At 39.0% G+C, this 23,043-nt stretch overlaps 1 protein-coding gene across 4 annotated transcripts in view; it reads left to right on the top strand.

Annotated features, from left to right (window-relative positions):
• The window catches only part of LOC111868708, a 43,109-nt gene that overhangs the window by 12,925 nt on the left and 7,141 nt on the right, over positions 1 to 23,043 (top strand). For 2 of the 4 annotated variants that reach the window (XM_023859640.2, XM_023859627.2), the window contains exons 8-12: positions 3,589 to 3,915; positions 5,441 to 6,250; positions 8,443 to 8,523; positions 12,994 to 19,248; positions 19,600 to 19,705. In XM_023859640.2, the coding sequence (XP_023715408.1) occupies positions 3,589 to 3,915; positions 5,441 to 6,250; positions 8,443 to 8,523; positions 12,994 to 19,248; positions 19,600 to 19,705 (7,579 nt within the window). The remainder of the gene's footprint in view (positions 1 to 3,588; positions 3,916 to 5,440; positions 6,251 to 8,442; positions 8,524 to 12,993; positions 19,249 to 19,599; positions 19,706 to 23,043) is intronic. The other 2 variants (XM_023859649.2, XM_023859632.2) reach the window with 2 other exon arrangements.

Genomic DNA, 23,043 nt, shown 5'->3' with positions numbered 1-23,043 from the left:
ATATGGCTTGCAACAGGATGCTTAAATACAGAATTGTTCCTTTATGTCTAAGGTTTGTTTTAGTAAAATAGGTTTTGCATATGAAAGTTTTAGAATGTCGTGTGAATACCCAACTGATCACAGATACAAGCACACTTTGATGTTCATCGTTACACTTGAGCAGCTGTGGCTATTTGTTTTGCAGTGAAACTGACTGTGAGATACCTGCATGATGCTTGGTGTTGTACATAAGTGTAGCAGTCCATTAATTCTTTATATGGGCAAAAATATGGATAATAAAGCAAAACAAAGCATTTATGACAAAATGATAAAATTGATGTTATAAGTTGATGTGCATAATGGAACACATGTCAAACTGGTGTTGCGAGAAACCATAAAGAAATTGGAATATGTTAGGCCCCATTGATCATTCTGTAAGCAGTGGAAATTTTTGAACTGGATTCAGCTCTTGCATTATGTTTCAGGCAGCCACATCATGTCACAGCCAGGGTCTGACTCATGACTTACAGTTATTTGCATCCATACGGCTTTGCAGTTGTCAGTATGTTATAAGCAGGGCCCGGATTTTGATGACATGTCATCTTTTTTTCCTTGTATCCTATGCGATGCTCTTAAATACATAAATCTCGGATATGAGATGCTGGTTACAGAAATGTAAATTTTATAGGTCATTTTTTGACATTTTTAGGTTTAAGGTCATTTTTTCATTTTGGTTGTAACTTTTTTTAAATTTTTGGTCTTTAAGGGTATTTCTTGTCATTTTTGGCCATTGTAGGGAATTTTTCTTCATATGTTTTCTGAAATGTGAATGACATGGAAGTGAAGTGTTCTTTCTTTTCTTCTTTAGGTCATTTTTCTGGATTTTTTTGGTCATTTTATAGGTCATTTTTTTTAATATTTTCAGGTCATCAGAATCCATGCCCTACATATTACGTTTTTGGGTCATATTTTAGGTAATTTTTCTGGATTTTTTCAATCATTTTATAGGTCATTTTTTAAATATTTTCAGGTCATCAAAATCCGGGCCCTGGTTATAACCAATAATCCTCTCTCCCAAATCCATTTCTTACTTCTGTGTTTATGCTTTCCATAGAATTTCCTGTCCAAAACTGCATAGTTTCTTATTTTAACTTTGCAGTTTTCTTTATTTCCTATATCATCCAGGTTCATGTATGTTTTTCCTTGCATTTTGTTTTTGGAAACAAAAGTGTTCTTCCATTCCCCAAAAAATGCTGTTCTCCTCTTTAAGCAGTATGGTGAATCATATCAAAGAATCTAAAAAAAATATTTAGTAAATATTTCATGAGATTTTTTAGTTGATGTTACAGGGTATTCAATCATCGAGGAAACCAGGGGAGCACCGTGAGTTGGTTACAATATTTCTCACATATTTCTGCTGTAACTGCCAATAGTGAAATTCATCAGTGCTGATAAATGTGCACACACACACTAGCGTAGAGTGGATGGATCGTTTCTCTGTGAATATTCCCTTGCGTCAGTTTCTGTACATACACACATTATAAGAATACTGTAAAAGATAACACAAATTTACCTTGCTTTATAACAGGTGCTGAAAGTGACCCCCTTCTGCTTGCAAACATGCCTTGCATCACATAAATAAATTATGCGACACTTCCTGAGGTTGGTCCACGGTAATTAAACTAATTGCGCGTTATTTCATTCTGCAGACCTTCAGTGGTGCAAGGATTATTCTTGTAGACTTTTCCTTTTAGGTTTCCCAAAAGATAAAAATCGCAAATTGCAGCAGCAGTCAGCTGTTTGAAGAACGGGTTCAGTATGTCATTAACATAGCAGTCAGAGTTCACGGTTTCGTGGAAAAATAAGGGGTCAGTGATTCACCACAGACTTATAGCACACCACACCCCCACTTTTTCACTATGTAATGGCGTGAGGATTTTCATCGCTCCATATTCTTACGTTTTGTGCACTGACATGACCACTAACGTGAAACCACTCCTCATCAGTCATGAACAGAAGCTGTGGATCCACGATTCCATCATGTACATTTTGCAGCAGCCAGTTGCAAAAACGAATTCTTGCTGCATAATCTGGTTGTTTCAGCTCATGCACAGCTGTTATTTTATATGGGCGAAATTTGATTAATTTTATGCCTGTGAAAGCAGATCCTAGTGAAACACCTGTTTTCTGTGCTAAGCATCTTAATGATTTTCGAGGACTGATCTGTAGCCATGCCACAATATCCAAAACTTTTTCTTCAGTCAGCACAGTGCTCTTCGATTTTTTCTTTATGTCACACACTGAACCTGTGGCCCGCCACTTTTTCACACTCTTGGATTCACGTGACTTAGTGGGAACTGAACTGGCGAGTCAGGATATTTACAATGAAACTTATGGATACATTTTCTGTAAGATTTTTTCCTTGGAAAAATTTTGACAATCAACACTCGCTGTTCAATAGTGAACTTCATTTCAGTATAAATATCAACCGCCTATCAAAATCTCTAACACAGACTGACCATTAATGCAACTTAACTGTAGTGACTAGATCACACCACCCAACCATGTGCGTTTATCAGCGATAATGACTCATTCTGCTATCGGCAGTTACAGCAGTAATCTGAAGTATGTTGGGCCCAGTCAGCAGTGTTGTGAAGTTTCCTCCTTCATTGAACGCAGTGTATGTAATTTAGAAAAGTATGGAATTAGAATGACTTCACAATTGAATGCAATATTGATACAGTGTAGCAAACCTTCAATGGCTGACTTTTAAATGCTGCCAATATGACAGCATTGTTTGATGACCTCATTACGTGTGCTTTATAGACTTGATTATTGCAGGGCAAATATTTGTATCATAAGTTGGAAAGAAATATGTTTGTTATAATGTGGCTTACTTGCAGGTATCTAAGATACATTGTGGCCATTCAGTAATTTGAATTTGGACGGTCATACTTTATAGCATGGAACTTAATTTTTACAAACATATAATGTAGATAAGGCAGTTGCTGGTTTTGAAAATCTCATAGCATTGGCTGTGAAGAATGCTGTCTTCTGGGACAACAACACAACAAACAAAAACAAACTCCGAGGCCGTTAGTTTGCAAGCAAACTCTACTGACCGATCGACTGCTACTTGTCGGCGAAGTTAGTGCCAACTTTTGTGGGTAGAGGGTGTCGCGTGGTCAGCGCAATGGATTCCCATGGCCATAATCTCGGTTTTCTAGACTGGAGCAGCTACTTTTCCATTCAAGTAGCTCCTCAGTTATCCTCATGAGGCTGAGTGGATGCAATTCCAGACCCACTACTTCACAGAAAATCTGTTAGCGCCAGGAATCGAACCCAGGACCTCTGAATCTGTAGACAGGAATTCTGACCACTAGACCACAGAGGTGGCAAACAGAACACAGCTTTATAACATTTGACACATTTTTAAATTGTACTTTAGTTTATTGTTACACTATGCATCTGTTGAGAATTTTGGTTTGATACCGTAACACTTTGTTTTATGTACAACTATTTCTAGATGAGTGCCCCTACCGGCTTGTGGAAAAATTTCCACAAATTGCACATGATGATTTTGTCGTTATATGTTGCATCATATTGTAGGCCCCTTAGATGAAGAGTTGACACCAAGCCCAGTGGAGTTGCAAAGTGAAGATGATGATGCTGTTCCAGACCTTCCAGTTGCAACAAAACAAGCAAAGAATGTTAATATTGGCAGTCACTGTAACACCAGTAATCCTAACAAGAAATCAACATCATTATCATCAGCAACAGTGACAGGCTGTTCCAAAGATGAACAGCACGTCCAAGAACAGAGACTGGAAGAAGACAGTCCTGGCAAGTTGAATAATGATGTACCTCTGAAACAAAGGCTGCGAAGTGCAACACTACATAAATCTGATGCAGCTTCTGATGCTACCTCAGGTAGAGGTATTATGTCCTTAATATTTTTCTATTCATAAATACAAAAGCCCTTAATTAAGCCATTACCAGTACTAATAGTAGTAATGATGGAGTCAGTGACAGAAATGGTGACAACAGCAATAACAGCAGAATAAGTTGGAAAAGTATTGAGGCTTGTCATCTGAAACCACGATTAAACTTTGCTCAGTACTTCTTTTGCCACAGTTGGCAGAGCATTGCAATACCGTGCTAAGTAATACTTCATGTCAAGCCAGTATATGCGAGTAATTGTCATGATAATGTCATGATGACCTTGAATTTCAGTTGTGTTACCAGCTGGAGAACTTGATACTTCTTTCATTTTGTTCTGTAACATCCACCTCAGTTCATGAATCACTGAGATTAGCAGTCCTTTCATCTTGCATATTACTTGGCCTACACCATGCTCAGACATTGCTTGTGCCGCTTCCTTGGTAGCCTTGGACACCTCTCCTGTTTCTGCTGTCTGTACCTCTGCAATTATTGGTTCTATAGCTTGTGCATTGACCCAATCAGCCACTTACATTACTACTTGTGAAATAACCTCACCTCACACAGTCCAGTTTTTATATTCTCTGTTAAATACTCCAAAGTACATAGTTTTTCATTAACTATTAGCTTACCATCTTTTAAGTATACATGGAGACCCTTTCTGTTTGTATCACATAAATTAATTTTATTTTAGGTCCTCTATATTTTTGTATTATATCTTGTGCAGTCCTTTTTTTTTTTTTCCTGTAGGGTGTTATGTCAAATTTTTATATGTTCCAAAAAGTTGTCAGCTTCACTAAAAATGTACTTACTTACTCTCATGTGTTTAGAATTCTCTGTTCCCTGTCAAGATCATTTCAAGCCACTTATACTCCCAAATGTTCTTTGATCGTATTTTTTACCATTCCCATTGTGGTGATTCAATTATCATCAAGAACTTCATCTCCAAATATAATTGAACTATTCTTTTTATCCTAGTCATCAATCCAATGGACTGTGCTGCTAATTTGCCAGTTTTTGTCTCACATTAATGTAGCCTTCTGTCATGTCATATACTGTGTTACTGAGTAATTAAAAATTTTCCCCAGTTGCTGAACAAGGTTTTAAAATCACCAATAAAAAATTCTTTTTTTTTTAAAGCTTTCATATTTTTGTTTCAATAACTTGTCTGTTATCTTATTCACATTCTTAGCTACCATTTTCCACTTTTCAAATCACTAATATCACTGTAGTGACAGCCAGAAGGAACATCATTCTAAGTTGAAAATCATCAGTCATGTCAGTTTTCATTACACACCAATTTTTCCCCATAACAGCACACTTCACACAAGCCAGTGTGTACTCTCTTTATCTGGACAACGGCATCCATTGTTTGTATGTACCCAGTAGATACAGTAACTGTACATAAAAGCTAGTTGCACAGTCCCAAGTAATTTCTGTATTGTAAACTACTGTTTCTGCAAAATTGTTGCCACTTGAACGAAACTTCAGTAATTTCACTGTGGTTTCATTTAACTTGCAGCAAGTTCCACCTCATCATCAGGAAAAGCGAAGAAGAAGGAAGGTCCCTCACTTGAAGACCAGAATGCTGCTGCTGTCCAATGCATAGTGGATGCCAAGATCTCATCACAGAAGATATCTGAAGTAACCCATAATCATCAGTCTCAGAAGAATGGTTCAGTGGACACACAGGCAGTTAATACTGCTTCACCCATTGATAGGTGTCAGGAAAAGCTAAGTCACTCAAGTCCGTTGATGAAAGGTAGTTCAGCCACAGTTGGTTCTTTGCAAAAGGAAACAAATCAGATTTCAGGTTCTGGTGAAAAAAATATGAGTGTAAGAAGTTCAGATCCTGCTGAAGTAGCAAATGATGGTGTGCATAGTGAAGAAGTTATTCTGTTTGACGGTAATCTGACATTCCTAGACAATAGTGCCTCATTTTCAGTTAACACTGAAACCAGTAGCAACATATCAACCCCTCCACCACGTGAAACCCAGCTGTCTGGTGCAGTGGTTGCAATATCAGAGCCATCAATTTACAATGCTGGTACTAGCCAGGTAATGGCCATCGCAGTACCTGGCACTAATGATATTTTTCAAGGTGCAGCCACACTTAGTGAGAGACCTCCCTACCCACCATCTGAGCAAGCAGCACCACAGAGTTTTGTCACAAGTAGTGCAAGTCAGGCTGTTGGTACATTTGCCATTCTTGACACACAGACTGTGAACTCCATAACAAAGCAGCAGGATGTAGTGCCCATGTCAACTGTCATCATGTGTGGAAATGATGGCTTGTTTCCGCATGTGATCAGCTTACCACATAAGGACTCTGGTAAGTGTGTTGCTATGCTTATATCAAACTGTTTTGCTCATCAAAGAATTCGGTAAAAAGCACATTATATATTATAAAGGTTTTCAGAGAAATGTTGGTATTACATATACAGTAAAACTTGGTTATAGCAACATCGGTTTCTGCGACACCTTGTCTATTGCGTCAAATATTCAATGGTACGAACTAATTCCTCATAAAGCAACTGTTTTTATACCTTGCTTAGTACGACATGCACAAATGCATCAACCTCGTATGTAACGTCATTTTCATTCCCGAATTTCTCTGATATGGACATTGAACGTAATTTAGAAAGTGTGTATTGGGCAAGTAACAGGAAACAGATGAAGATAACTGATTACTGTACTCATATCTAGGTACAGTAAGGCACAACAATTGATGTAATCTACTGTAATTTGGTGAGTAGGCCTACCTTTAATATACAGTATTAGTGCAGTGTGTATTGTCAGTGAAAAGCGCTGTAATATGTTTTGATATTACACATTTGGGCAATTCCATGTTAATGTTACGTTAGTCTGTACTTAACTATGTATTTCACTAAAAAATGCAACATTTTAACTCGGTTTTGGTAGATTTTTACGTGACTAACATAAGGCTACTGTGGAAGTGCCCATTTCGGTTACAACGACATTCGTTTATAACGACACTATTTTTAGGTCCCTTTGATGACGTTATAACCAAGTTCTACTGTACTTAAATTTTTCTGAATAAAAATGACGTATTTGATGTCTGTACATTAACCTGTCAGTACAGTTGAACATGCAGTTTAATTTGCACTGTATATTTGACCGTAAGCTTAATTTCGCTGGCCAGTAAATAAGGAATGAATAACTCGAGTTTAATGAGGTTTGTACTGGGTTGTTGTGGCTTCTGTGTTCATGTGTAAATAACCTTGTATTTCCTGCAACTGAAGAGGTCAGTTTAAATGTAACTACATGACCTTATGATGATCATGGCCAGCCTGTCAACAAGTCATGTGCTCAGTGAGCTTGAACATATACAAGTCTTGAATGAAGTTCTAGACATTGAAAATATTGGCGAATATTTAATTTGGCTGATGATAGTGTTATTGGCAATGATCGTACACAATTGGGGACTCAAGAAATGTGATTAGTGGTAGAGTGGGAATGGTAGTAATGAACAGGAAGAAGAGAATTTAGAACATAGGATTGGTAGGGGTCTCAAGTTTGTGTGGCAAAATATAGGCTTATTTCTTGCTTCACAGGAAACATTTTTGATGTATATGGTCCCTTGTCTGGCACTGTTGAACTGGTTGTAGTGAGTGCATTTCAGAACATATTTGATGTATCTCCTGTGCAACTAATTATAGGTGAAACTAACAGATACTCTCAGCAAGAAATTAAAAAAAAAAGTGTTAGCTTTTCACATTTCACTCTAGGATTATGAAGTTAAAATATTAACAGTGGATGAAATGTACATGGTTTTGTCTCCCTTTATTTTGATGGGTATTATACAAAAGCCTACACTTAGGTCATCCTACTCAAAGAACCAGCTGCTATTATATTTTTTCCCCTCAGAATTTACCGCTAGAAGGGCTAGTGGTAATAATAAGATATATGAATTTTTCTGATGACAGAATGCAGAATAAATTTCAAGGACCTTCCAAACTTTTTAAATTTATCCAGTCATTCAGCACCTAAATAACAAGTTTCCAAATGTGTGTCTTCTGAAACAGAACATTATGATACATGTGTCCGTGACTATGGAAAGATTGTTTTTCTCTTAGATATTACCACTGAAGGTTGTACACTTCAGCACATTTGGGAAAGTTGTAGTGATGCACAAAGTATCCAAAAAAGTACAGACTGCTTATTGGGTGTTCATAGTTCAGTTTATTCAAATTTTTAGTGCTAATGGGACTTGGTCACTACTTTAAATTATGATTGGCCAAATTTAAAATTATCTGCATTAAGAAACACATAAGGGTATATTTTATAGGGTGTGAATGGCAGTTCCTTTGAATTTGACAGAATTTTGGATCATCTGATATTGGATTAATGAAGTTTTACTGTAAATCGTTTCCATCAGATTTGAAGAGTGTACTGCCACAGGGTATCACTAGATGCTAGTTTGTGAATACAGGAGCACCTTATGAAGTCAAGGGTGTCCTTGAGATGAGAGAGAATCTTATGTGAATTACCTCCCTGTTTCAGTGAGAAAGAATTATCTTCAGTCAGGATTGGGTGGAACCCACTATTTGCCCATTGCTCCTCGAGATTCTAAAGTCTGTCAAGGTAAGTCAGACAATGTCCTGATGGGCATATATGAAGTGAGGCTCTCAAATTTTCTTTCTCACAGTTCTTTCCCTCCATTTTCCTGTGCTCTCTGTACCATTTCTTTGATCATAACTTCCATCTGATTTAGCCACATTATCCTCATATTCACCAGATCGTTCATTTAGTTGGGTTTACAAGATTTGTTAGTGTTCATCACAGTAGGTTTTCTTCCTCTAGGTTTGTTCCTTAAAAATTAAGTTTGAGCACACTCATAAAACTTGTTCCTCATATGCCTCTTTCTTTTCTCATGGTGCTTTCCTATGCCTTTGGAACAATTTCCATTGTGAGTCTCTACAAGTAACTCTTTAATGAATGTTAAGTGGACTGTTCTTACTGCCCTGTGCAAGTCTTAAGTGTAGAGCTCATACCATAGTCTGTACACCCACGTTAATCCACTAGCCGCCCTAATGGTCATATAACTAGGCCTGGATGTGTCATTCTGATAGGTTACCACTGATGGGAGCTGTGATGTAATCAACCACAAGCTCCAAAGAACTGTGTAAACCTATACATGTTTTCACAGTATAGATTGGAGACTATAAGCAGCTATTCCCATAGCAAGAGTGGAAGGTTGCAGCCTTCCAACAATGTAGGACTTTCTTTTAGGTTTATAATTGTCAGTGATGTCCAAAAGAGTAACTTTGATGTATTTCTTGAGGTTGAGTCATGGTTAATGTTCGTTGACATTAAAGATTGGAAGGTTTTGTTGCCTTTTTTGACCATTGGCAATAGTCTGATGGAGTTGTGAAGGGAGGACATTTTCACTGTTACAAACTTATGTACAAAACAGTTATTACTATGATGTATGAATGACAGTGATACGACGGTCAGCTTAAATGTACTGAAAAGACAAAGTGAAGCACTTTACGTACAAAAAGCTCTGAATAGTATTGCTGGCTGTTAGGGTTAGAAATCCTGTGGAGTAGAGGCCAGTACTATGCTGTGAGAGGATTTCCTTAAAATTTATATTTATAAAGTTAGGTTTTACTTATCAAGCCATAACTTCTCTGACATTTTATGGATTTCAGTAAGACTGAAAAAATTATTAACCACATACTGTATAGTCTAAAAATATAATAGATTATACCTTAGTAGTTGAGCTTTTTTGGCATGTCTTGAATTACTCTGTTACACATAGACCAGCCTCACAATCAGGCAATCAAAACGCTGTCTACCTTCTCCTGTTCTGTTTGCACTGTTTATAACATAGAACACACTTTGTTTGGATTTGATTCATGGATTTCATTCAGTAGAATGTGTTGTATTGATTTCCGTCCATGGGTACAGCTTTATTAGTCATTGCATAACAGTGAATGTTTCCTAGCGATAATTGCAATTATTGTGCCGAAAGTGCATCGTTGCTGCAACATATGACTTAATGCAGGCCGTTCCCACATCACCCGCAAGTGCATTCAGGAACACAGAAATGACAGTTAATCATTTTCAGAAGAAAGAGGGCAGCAGTTCTTATACTTCTGAGGTATGGATTTGTGAAATGCATAACTTTGCAAATTGACTCTTTCCATTAATATGAGAGACGAAGGCATGGGATCTTTATGAAAACATGATTGCAAGCTTTTGGGTAGTGCCTCTGGGAGCAGAAGGTGCCAAGATGACATGCACTCCATCTTCAAAGACAGGTACATATTCGGTTGCTTGTTACAGATCAAAATTGAATTGATGGTCCTGGACTGTATGCATCATTGTGTATAGAGATTTGTTCACGTGTTATTAAAAGGTAAAGTTGTCACTGTGCTTCACTAATTAAGGACTATGTCATGAAGGTGTATGGGGGAGTGGATGTACAGATCCACATTTTCTTGACCTTGGTACTAGCTGGAGGTGAGTGGTCAGCTTCACGCTCCGGCCCCTTTACCCCCAGTGAAAGAGCTTCCGATACTCCTCAGGTAGGAGATTGGTTGGACTCAGTCTAGACAACATGGAGAAGAGAAAATTCTTGACCCTTCAGGGACTCAAACTTAGACCACTCAGTCATCAAACCTGTAGTCTGTCACTATACCTACTACGCTATCCTGGTTCTTGTTCACATATGATTACTTGCATTAATTCTTGTGTGAAAAACATCTTGAACACATTTGATGCTTCAGTTACATTTTCTACTCAATTTTGAGGTTACAATTACCAGCAAATTGTTCTCTTTGCCTTACATAATTCAACACATTCTCCCACTGGAAAATACCATCCTGCATGCTGAGATCCATCTTATACACTGTTACTGTCTTCATTTTCTCTTTCTTCTATGGCAGTAAGTGGAACATGTTATTGCAGAATGGATAAATAACTCATTCAGAGCATTATAAAAATGTTCATGTGACAGAATGTCTCTTCTAGAATAGACTGTGATTGTATGAAATTGCTGGGAAATATAAACATATAGGTACTTGGTTATAAGGAGGGGAGGGCAAAACAGAAAGCAATATTGTTTATATTCTTACATGGAACTTCATGATCTGAGGTACAAGTATATGCAGCTGGACGATAAATGCTACACTCTTCTTTGATAGATATGGAGCTGAGTTGTTAGCATTGACCTTTTGGTTAATATGGCTGACAACAAGATCTGGTATGCTCTTGTGGATCTACCATATGTCCAAAAAGTATCACACTTTATCTTTTTCCGCTCTAAGTAATGGCCAAAGGGGTGAGGAAACTGAGCGTAGTGGTAGAGGGGACTTTCATGCGCATGCGTGATTTTTTGCTGACTCGCAACACTGTCGGATGCGTCTGGCTGCCAGATAGCGAAGTGGTGTAACACATGTTCGTCGCATTCTCATTTCGTTCAAGATGACAGAACACTTGGAGCAGCGATACTGTGTCAAGTTTAGTCAGAAACTTGGGAATACCCAAGCAGAAAAAAGTTCACAAAATTCAGCAGGCTTTCGGCGATGATGCAGTGGGGCTCACTCAAATTAAAGAGTGGTTCAACCACTTTAAACATGGCCGTATGTCGGTGGACAGTGAGCAGCGTTCCGGGAGACCGTCAACGAGTTGAAATGCTGATGTCATTGAAAAAGTGCAGACCCTGATCATGGAGGACCGTTGTTTGGCCATCCATGAAGTTGCTGATGAGGTTGGGATCAGGAGAGGTTCCGCAAACACAATTTAACTGAGGATTTGGGCATGAGAAGAGTGGCGGCAAAATTTGTGCCCAAGCTACTTTCGCTGGAGCAGCAACAACTCCTCCTTGAGGTCATGCAGGACATGCTGGAGTGCGCCAACAGGGATCCTGAGTTCCTGAAGACTGTAATCACTGGTGACGAGTCGTGGGTGTACGGATATGACCCGGAAACCATAGGTCCAGGCATCACAATGGAAGCATCCAACATCCCTGAGGCCCAAAAGAGCACGACAGGTTCGGAGCAATGTGAAGGTGATACTGACTGTTTTTTTCAATTACCGGGGTGTTGTGCTTCATGAGTACGCACCATTAGGCCAGACTATCAATAAGGAGCACTGCCAAAAAGTCCTCTGCCATCTTCATGATGCAGTTCGGTACAAGAGACCAGAGCTGTGGGACACACGCAACTGGCAGCTGCATCATGACAACACCCCAGCTCATTCATCGCACCTGATCCAGGGTTTCCTGGCCAAGCACGGCATTCCGCAGGTTCGCCAGGCTCCCTACTCTCCTGACATGGCTTCTTGTGATTTCTGGCTGTTCCCAAGATTGAAGACACCACTAAAAGGCTGCTGTTTTGACAGCCATGAGGACATCATACGGAATGCAACGGCGCAGCTGCATGCCATTCCAAATGAAGCCTTCCAGAATTGCTTCCAGCGATGGAAGCACTGCTGAGCTAAGTGTGTGGAGTCACAAGGGGCCTACTTTGAAGGCGATTAGGTATTGTAATCACCCAGATACAGAACTTTTTTTTTCCCGGCCCAAGGTCGGATACTTTTTGGACAGAGTAGTATGTAAAGATTGTAGGTTGATCAGGACAAGGGATGACAAATCCTTCCCTCTTAACATTGTGTTTTGACATTGTAGCTCCTACCTGTCCTAACTCCGTATAGGTTAATTGAAATTACTTTCATTTGATTGTACATTCAAAATCCATTGAAATGCTTCTCTTGCCAGAGATCTTGACACACTCAACAGCAATATGCAGTGAGCCTCTGGATCTGTGACATTGTGGCGAGACTGGCTACAGTGACACCTTTTTTTGAAACCTGTCACTTTGCATGAACTGCTCTGTAGTCCATGTAATGAATGATGAAAACACTCCCATTTTTCTTGTTTGGCAAGGCAGTCTGGAACTTCAGAGTTCTTTGTTTTTCTGAGCATTAATTAATGATAATTTTTTATGTGTTTACTGAGTTTGAAAAATAATTGTTTCTAGTAATGCTGTCAGTTTGTTGAATTTTATAGGACTGCTATAAAAATTCTCTGTATTTGGTTTCTTCCAGATCCCAAACCTGGGACATCAAAGCAGACCAAACCCACCACATCATGGAGAAATAAGCGCAGTTATTCAACTGGCAAAAAGAAAGTGGTGAGGAATAGTGATAGAGACCAGACTCTTTCGAAAGTCAGTAAGCCAAGTACTGCAAAGGATATTACATCATATGCTGGTGACAGTAGAGATGAGGCCAAGTTGATATGCTCAAATACAGTGCAACAGAATTCAACAGGTTATGCTCTCGGTCTTGCCAGTATAATTCTGGAATCACCACAAGCAAGAATAGTCCCAGTTGACAGTGTAAATGCACATCAGGATGCAGGATGGGAAAATTTGCTAGGAGCACTTAATCTGAAAGAAGCATATGAGAGTTCTTTGAACTCAAAATCAAAGGGGAATGAACTGGACACGGGAATATACAGTAAAAGTAAGGCAGAAGCAGATGAAAGTAAAGTTATAAAATCTAAAAGTGAATTCATATTGCAGAATGTTGATAAATATCCACCAAGCCCTCGGCTTATGACACTTGTTAATCTTAGCAAGAATCTTGCCAATAGTGGATGTTCACCATCAACTCAAAGTACTGGCATCACTGAAGAAACCAATAACAGAAAGTGCAGTGAAATCAAAGTGACCCAGAAGCTTCGCGAGACCCCACAAAGAACCATTGTTCAAGGTAGAATAGATACAAACTCTAAACGGATGAGTCTTAGCACACCTCGTAGGCAGAGGCATGTACGAATGTTGGACTTCACAACACCAACTAAGGCCAGAACCATTCCTAAAGAGCTGCAGCCTAAAGAACCTTCTCCTAAGACAATCAATAAGTTAACTAAAACTTTGCACAAGACAACAAACAATGTTGTAAATAAAGCAAGGTCATCTCTTTTTAAGTTTCCTGTGATTGAGTCAGGAAAAACTACTGTAAGTGGTGCACCTTTGCTAACTACAGTCTCATCTTTCTCAAAATCATGTTCTGACAATTGTCATGGTAACTTACCACCGATAGCAACACGAAGTCCAATGCCTCAACTTAGTGGAGGCTGGGATAATGCAGCTGGAGTTGGCCAAATTATATGTGATGACATTACTGTGAGAAGAGAGGCAAGATTAGGTGATGCATTTGGGTCAAATTTGTCTGTGACAGAAACTGAAGATGAGAAGAATCTCTCTGATAAGCAGTCTTTAATTACACAAAGAACAAGTCCCTGGAAAAACAGGGAGACTGGACATAAAGTGGCCCCAAATCCTGAAGTAGGAAGTTGCCCGAGCAACAAGAGCCTGCCAGATCCAAAAAAGTCATGGGATTCTGATCTTCGAGCATGTTTGAATACTGATTATGAAGGAGTTGAGCTGCCAACGAATGACAATGGTTCTGCTAAGAAAACTACTAAGCAGAATAAAACAAGAACCAAAAAAATGAGAAAGTCCTCACAGAAGACAGAAGAAAAAGCCGTGACGTTAAGAAAACATTTGAATAAAGATGCAAACATGGACAGTGGAGGTACAAATTTAAATCAAGAAAGTACGAAGCATGAATTTGAAAAAATACCTTCAAGTGTAGTTATTCCAGTTAACAAATCACTTCACAGCTTTGATAAGGCAGATCTTGACACTGAGACTGAAAATCAAAATAGGGACTTAAGTATTGAAGGCGCTATTCTAGTTAAAGGGAAATCTGATCTTCCAAAAAAATCTGTTGAACACACAAGTGAGAATGCTCACACATATGTAGAGTTAAATGGGAAACTGTCAGTGAATAATCAATCCAAGAAATGTGTTTCAGTAGACACATTGAACGAAAAAGAAAATGGCAAGCTGCCATACAGCCAAGTTGCCAGTGACCAAGCTAAAGCAGTCAAGGAATCAGGTGGAGAGGATCAGGCAGTAAGGGTGCAAAGAAAAGAGAATTTTGCACTGGAAATTGCAGCTAGTAATAAAGATGACTTTTCCAAATCTTCAGATTCGTTTAGTGTAGAAAGTTTAAGTTCCAGTCCGTCAGTTGTATCTGTTCTTACCATGGCCGTTAGTTCCACAGTTACCCAGTCACCAGCAGAGCTGAAGATTGTAGAGAAGAAAATAGTGCAGCATGGTTTGCATACTTACCAGTCATCAAAATGTGTTGATACTGAAATGTGTGTGATACATTGTGACGATACTGGTAATGCTGATACAGATCCTGTTGCTCATGCATCTGAGATAGGTTGTGAAGTGACAGGTAGTACATTTTCTGCAACTGATGATCATGATGTACCTATCTTGCAAAGCGAGGAGCCTGTTTCCTCAACATCAGGATTTTATCCTGTAGAGTCCCAGAATAAAGATTTGCAAACATCTCAGGATTACAAATCCATTCCCGGTAAAGAACCATCCATTGCAAAGGTGCTGAACAACCCACCATCAAAAACGTCAAGGACGCAAGAACAAGAATGCGATATAGTGAATAAATCAGATCTACAAGCAAGATCAGCTGCAGTTCCTATTTTTGATACTCCCAGAAAGACTGATGACCCTGCCTCAACATGTTCTCGAACTGAGTTCATGCACATACCTTTGACACCCCGCATGATGAGCCCATGTCCAGATGATACTCCAATTACAAAACCGGCAAATGGAAATTCTTGTATAGATTTTTCTTTAATACAAACCCCAAGTTTCCCCCCAACTCCTAACATTGCAGTGACACCTGAGTCATGTTCAAGTCAAGGAACACCATCTTATGCAACAAGATCAACAGACTATTCCTCATGTTCCTCATATTACAAGCCATCTGGCAAACTGGACTCCTGCAGCTCGGCCAAGCCATTGGAAGAGTTTTTGATAGAAGAATGCAGGAAACTAGAAAACAGGATTGTTGCAGAGACTTCTTGTGCATATAATGAGATTAATAAGGAGAATGCTTCAGAGTGTGCTGATAAAGGGCAGTGCCGACCATTATCTGTTACAGATAAAACTCCTGAGGAAGCAACCCCATTATTATCAGATTCTGTGTCTGATTTTCCTGTCACAGTACATGTTGGAAAGGAGCTTGTGTCAGGCAAAGCAGATGAAGGACAAGTAGATTCATTAATTGGTTCACCTAAGAGGGCAGCATCACCACAGAATCAAGAACAAAGGAAAGAGTTGACACAGAAAAGAGGTGTAACAGATCGTGACAGTTATTCAAAGTTAGAGGAAACAAACATTGCAATAAATAAAAAAGCAGGGTCTGATTTTAGCTCTGGTAATAGAGACAGTGACTTGAAAGACGGGCTGTCAGTAATGTACACCTCGGAAAGTTGGAAAGCAGGGCCTGTTTCACTGACTACTAACAAGAGTAGTGACTTTGAGGATAAACCATCAGAAACACATGCTTTAGCTGTAAAGTCAACAAACAGGAAAGCAAGGACAGCAAACGAAAGCAGTGACTACAATGATGGGCCATTAGGAACACATGCTGTGTCTTTGATCACAACAAAGGGGAAAGCAAGGCCTATTTCAAGAGCAAATGAAAGCAGTAGTAACTGGGAGAATGAGCTGTCAGAAGCCCAGGTGAACATGTATAAGGAACCTGATGAAAAAACTAAGGATGAAATTATCCAGAAGCACCTTGAGGCTGCTCGGATGAAGCTTTTTGGTTGTTATTCACCAAGTGATGATTCCGATTTTGAGTCAAGCAATGATTTTGGGCAGAGTGAAGCTGAGACCAAGACTGTATCATCTAATGATGTGAATTGTGAAGCATTATCCTGTCATTCAAGGATTCCTGGAGATGAGATTTTATCTGAACATGATCAGCCCACAAATGACTTAAGAAGATTGTCTGTGTCCTATGGGAATGATGATGCAGCAGGGACAAAGTCACATACCTCTCTTTCTGCAAAGAATACAACATTGAACAACAAACTTGATGAAAAGAATCATTGCATGATTTCAGAACTGAAGGGGATAGATGTTCCCGCCAGCATGCCTAACAGCAGGGTTGAAGAATCTGTAGAACAAGATGGTGGGACAGTATTCACTGTGAAAAGTGTTCCTGATGCCCTGGGGCCATCAACATCCATAGAGAATAATAATCCCACATACGATGGACACAGTGTTGGTGCAAGAAAGCAGCTGAGAGGGAGGGAAGACAACTTGGCAAGGACTGCCCATATTATTCCCATGAATAGGACAAATGATGATGAAACTATGCAAACAAAGAAAAATTCAAATCTCTCTGTGGAAGCCATTGCAGAAAGACTAACAAAAGAGAAGACAGCAGTCCAGGCCCATCCCATGACACAGACTCCAGCCTGTGAGTCTGTGAGCTGTGAAGATAGCAACTCTGAGGATTTTCCAGCTTTGCATCTGAGTTCAGATGATGAGACACAGTCTGAAGCCATAAACTTATCTCAAGTGGAATCTCAAGTGGCAAAATTGCATGGGGGAGAAGAGACCACAGCTGATGTTTCGACACTGAGAACTCCACCCAGATCTGTCCATGATGTGTGCAGGGATTTGGAACGGACTCCTGCTGGGTACCGTGCCATTGAATCAGGTCCCAAGTTGTTGCAAGCAGTTAATGCACTTGGGAATGAGGGGCAGGAGCCGACATGTGAAGAACAATCAGATACCAATAAATGCAAAGAAGCGGGGGTACCTTTTGAATCTGTTCGTACAAATGACTGTAAAACATTGAAAAAAGAAGTGAATCTATCTGAAAGACAAGAAAATACCAATAAGAAAATAAGAGCTTTGCTAGGCGATGATGTAAGTCCTCTAAAGGACCTAACAGAGACAAGAAAAGCCTGCAGAGGTAAAGAACATGAAATTTTGCACAAACTTCTAATTGCTGCAGAGAAACATAATTCACCAATCAAAAGCACTATGGAAATTGAATTGCAAGAGAAGAAATTGGACGAAAGTTTGAGGATAAATTCTGGAATAAAAGGAGTACCTGAAAATGAAGTTTTATCAGAGGAAAAGAAAGTGTCTGATTCAAATAAAATAAAGAAGGGAACCAAATCATGTGAAACTTGTACCACTGAAGAGAGTGATTCAGTGGAATGCCGGACTGCTGCACTGGTGCAATGTGAAGTGCCCAGTGTGGAGGGCATGACATCACTTGCTACAGCAGTTAAGTATGAGCAGCACCAGGTTTCTGATAACGAGACATATGTTGAAATAGTGTATACTGATGAAGGGCCTAAAGGAAATAGTCTTGTATTTGAAGATATCTGCAAATTTTCACTCACTTTTGAACTAGGTGAGGATTCAGATGGAGTGGTGGAAACTTACAAGTGTACAGTCTCAGAATTCCAGGAATTGTTTAGTGCCTCACCTAGAGAGTGCAGCATTGAGTCCGAATCTTATGAAAGCGGTCAGTTTGATGTCAAGAGAAAGATCCCTTCCAGTACGTATAAGGAAGACAGAGATTTGGATTATGTTAAAGTTAGCAAAGTTATGGACAAAGAATCATTCCATAAAGGTAGGGGTGCTGGTCTCTACACAAGGGAACACCACACAAGATCGCGATCCGCAAGCTTCGGAAGGAGTGCAGATGTTTCGCATTATAGAATGAATACCTCACGTGTTCACACGAGATCTTCCTCTCCAGGCCACAGAAGATGGGCATTGTCTTCTGTTGATAGAAAAAGAGCCCAGTCTTTGGATCGTAGGTCACCATCATCATTATCTCCAGTATTATCTGCCTCTAGAATGTCCACATTTTCACCATTGAACAAGCTGTATAATGAATATTTGGGAAATGAGAGGGAGTCTGCAAGGTTCACATCCCACAGCAATAAAGGAGACTGGAATTTCAATTTTAGAAGCAGAGAGAAACTTCCATTTGGACAAAGGGGCAGGAGATACGCGAATTATCATAATAGGCATCTTCATTCAAAAAGAACTTTTGTTCATTCTTCTTCCAGAGAGTCTATCCATCCTGCACCAACATCATCACATGGAATATCTGATTCTTATAGCAGAATGCTGACACATTTCAAACAGCATCGACCTTCAGCTAACAAGAGGTCAACACAGGAAGGGAGACCCATAGAAACATGCTCAAGAAGGCTCTCAGATGATACAACTTTATTACTTGGAATGCATTCAGCAGCAAAGGATACGGGAAAGGAGTTAGCTACCTCATATATACAAATTGAAGATGCTATGGACGGAAGGCAGGAGATGCAGGACACAGATGAGTCTTTGGAGGAGGGGGAGGTGGTTGATGAAGATTCAGTGCATGGACTTAACAAATACAAATGTTATGATAAACCAAAGTATCCATCATCAGGTAATTTTATCATGTGTATGTTTTTTTTTTTTTGCTCTTTGTGCATGCTACATGTCTTGCTGATCTCATCCTTAATTCCCTTGTCCCATTTCTGTTAGATGCAGAGTACAGAAGTGTAAATCTCCATTCTTTTTAGCGCCCTGGCCATTAGATATATACTTTATTTTCACACATTCAGAATTCGTCTGAACATTTGAGTTTGGACCAAGGTTTTATTAAGATGTAAAACATGAAATATGCTCCATTCAGGAAAAAATGATAACATTTTTATTTTGACTTCATTGCATAGTTTAAATATTTATTGCTTTCATGTATTGTTTCATGTGGCTTCTGATGATATAATGACGCTAGTGGAAAGTGTTCAGGCCAAAAACTTCGGTGAAAATACTGCCACAAATTTGAACAGAAAGGCAAGTGCTAACAACATGATATCAGACCAGTCACTTGACAAGAGGAGGTAAGTTTTAATCATGTGTCCCATATTCCAGAACTTCAAATTTAATTTATTATTATATTTTAGTCTAATTTTACAACTTTTCTTTAATATTCAGATGTATATGTATTATTTTCCACTAAGCTTCAATACTGCAGCTTTAGCGATGAGTGTTTTATTGAAAAGAACTACCTGTTCTGACATCACAGGTCATCATCAGGTGGTGCATTAGCTAAAAACTTTGTTATTGAATTGTCATTTTATGTTTTTTAGCCATCTTGTTGAAATATAGATCCAGTTTTCAATAGGTGTAAAAGTAAAGCTATCCCTGTAACAGGCTGTGAAGGCCCATAGGGTTGTGAGACCTTAAGGGTCCAACATTATCTAGACAATCGGCTCAAAGATGGCGGTAAGGTTGTCAGCCTTACGTGCCAGCCGCGCTTTACTCCCCAGGAAAATTATTTAATTAATTCCTGGTACTCATTTCTGTTAGAGGCTGAGTAAACCCCAGGGCCTAGTGCGGCCGGAAGGATTAGGTCAATTGAAAAAGTCCAATCACCTCATCGGGACTTGAACCTGCGACCTTCCAGCTTGTAGCATAGTACCTTAACCACTACGCTACTGCATTATACGTATGATGCCTATATGTAGACATATTGCTGAAAATATACGTGTGTTTTATGTTATATTGTCAATCAGTTGGCTTTTTATCATACTATTTATTTCAGTGCAGTGTAAACCTATTGAAAATTGGATCCATATTTCAATACAGTAGCTAAAAAAGATAATATGACTATTCAGTAATAAAGTTTCTAGTTGGTTTGCCACATGATAATAACCAGTCAAGCCAAAGCCAAAATAGTTTGCAATAAAATCAGTAGTCATCTTTGAAGCTGGCTGACAATTATTATAGCAAATTTAATATTTATGAATGTTGTAGTTAACTAAACACAGCATGATACAGACTTTTTAAATGTCTGTATAATGTTGTAAATTGCTTTACTGCACTGTTCTCTTGTTGGATCAAGAACTAATTAAAATGGAAATTAAAATCTATGATTAAAAATTGAAATTACAAGTTAAAATCCAAGCGTTATCATGTGTAGGTTTAAGAAACTGGTGTACCTCATTGTATGTAGGTCTGAGGCTCAGTATCAGTGCAAAACAACAATAGTAACTGTGGCTATTCAAATCATATGTTAAACAGAGGACATGTATAGGGAACCATAACAAACACCTTGGATGTCTTAAAGATAGAAAGAAAGGGAAAACATTTAAAGTCAGGGAAATACCACATTATTAGACCAGCAGAAATAACTTACACGTGAATGACACATAACACATTCATAATCCAGTATTTGAAACTCTGTATAAGGTGTATACCAGATAGCAGCACTAACTTATTCCTTGGAGCTGAGTCCTTGAAAAGCCAACAACTGCTCGGCCACTCAAGAAATTCCCAGCATTTTATGGAATCAAGATGTTCATTACTGTGTTCACGAAAGCCCACCACTGGTCTCCGTCCTGAGTGAGATGAATATAATCCANNNCCCCCCCCAACCTTCCATTCTGTTTCCCTAAGATCCATTTCACTGTGCTGCCATTTATATCTAGGATGTTGGTCCCTTTCCTTCAGATTTTGCTACAAAAGCCCATATGCAGTCCTTTCCACCCTGCCCTGCCCATCACATCCTTGAGTTGATGACTCTAATTATATTTGGTGAAGAGTAATGTCATCTCTCTTTAGTCCTGATATTCTCCTCAGCATATTGTTTTCAAACATCTTGATACCTTGGTCAGAGACCAAGTTTCACACCCACACAAAACTACAGGAAAAGCTGTAGTTTTATGTGTTTGAATATAGACTGAACTGAAGGGAACGAAATGTTACCCAAATTTAATATACTCTTAATTTCCTCATGAATCAAATTTTATTGTTTGAAATTTCCAAAGGATCTGTTAGCTATCTTTATGTTATGATTTTGCACCAGGTAGCATCGCACACCCAGAAATTAAAGCATAAGAAATTCAACACAAAGTAAATATTCTCAGTCTTCATCCACTGACCATGAACAGTACATGTAAGTACAAGTACATAATATAGTATCACATTCCCATACTAGGGCAGTATCAAAATATAACACGTACTTTTAACTCTATTCATTGTGGCCTGTCTCACTAGTAAAATAAATTATAGAATTATAGTTGTTAACACCGTCCAGGGTGATTCAATTTGTAGATATTTATTGGTCAGCTGACTGTCTTCAGAAGGCATAAGATTAACATGTTCAGAAACTGCTATTACAAGTTTTGTAATATATATTTTGAAGATTTTATATACAAATTATTTACAATTATTTGGTTTCAGATCTTTTTAATGTTTAATGCCTAAGATCTTTAACCAGTATGGTTTGTGTTATGCTTCTTCTCAAAACTGAATATTGGGATGTTATCTGGAGTCCTTAGAGGTCCTTGCAGTGATGCCCCCCACCTTTTTTTAGATTATTATGGTTCTGCAATTATATTATTGGTATTTTATATATATATATATATTGTGACATGGATGGCGCAACAGAAAGTAGGGGTCACGTGAACTCTGCAATCTCGCGAGTGACGTCACATACCCCTACTCGTTCCATTATTACGCAATGCTCGGTAAACCCCTCCCCTGCGGTGACGTAACAAGGGACACGGCAGTTACTACACAGCAATAAACAGCTCTCGGCAGCGTTCCCCAGCAACACCTGTACACACTATGTTATGCAACAGTGGTAGCTATCTCGTAACGGTTTTCTGTGTTGTCAGTGCGGAAGCTACATAACAAGGAGTATTCGTCAATGAGAGAGAGTAACCAGTCAGTTGCAGTCTAGCATCCACCAGAGTGAATTGAAGTCCAGCAGTTATGAGTCGAGTTGTATCGAGTGAATGGAAGTGACTACAGCAGCAGAAGTAATTGTGATACTGCAGATGGCAGTAGTTGTGAAACTGTAAATTGTGTAACTGTAAGAGCGAGTGGAATAAATTTGCTAGATCCAAAACGGCGTGAAGTTATTTGTCGCATTACCAACACCCAACACATGTCAATATATATACATATATATATATATACAGGGTGTCCCAGGAGGAATGTGCCAAACTTCGGGAGGGTGTTCCTTATGTTAAAGTATGCCGATATAACCCAAAACACCTATGTCCAAAGTTGAACGGTTACGGAGATAATGGCCCAAGAAAAGTGTGGTCTTCTGGCAGGTCCAAGCACTGTACCTCGCTGTACCTCTCAGCTGAGAGCCCTTATCTATGTTTGTCCTTGAGTGCGATGATACTCCCTAGCCGTGCTTATGTAGTTGGCTCATACCAGAACG

Source organism: Cryptotermes secundus, unplaced genomic scaffold, assembly GCF_002891405.2.
Source record: "Cryptotermes secundus unplaced genomic scaffold, Csec_1.0 scaffold280, whole genome shotgun sequence".
In the NCBI taxonomy this organism is placed as follows: domain Eukaryota; kingdom Metazoa; phylum Arthropoda; class Insecta; order Blattodea; family Kalotermitidae; genus Cryptotermes; species Cryptotermes secundus.
The sequence above is the reverse complement of the archived record's forward strand: the minus strand, read 5'-3'. Positions and strand labels throughout refer to the sequence as shown.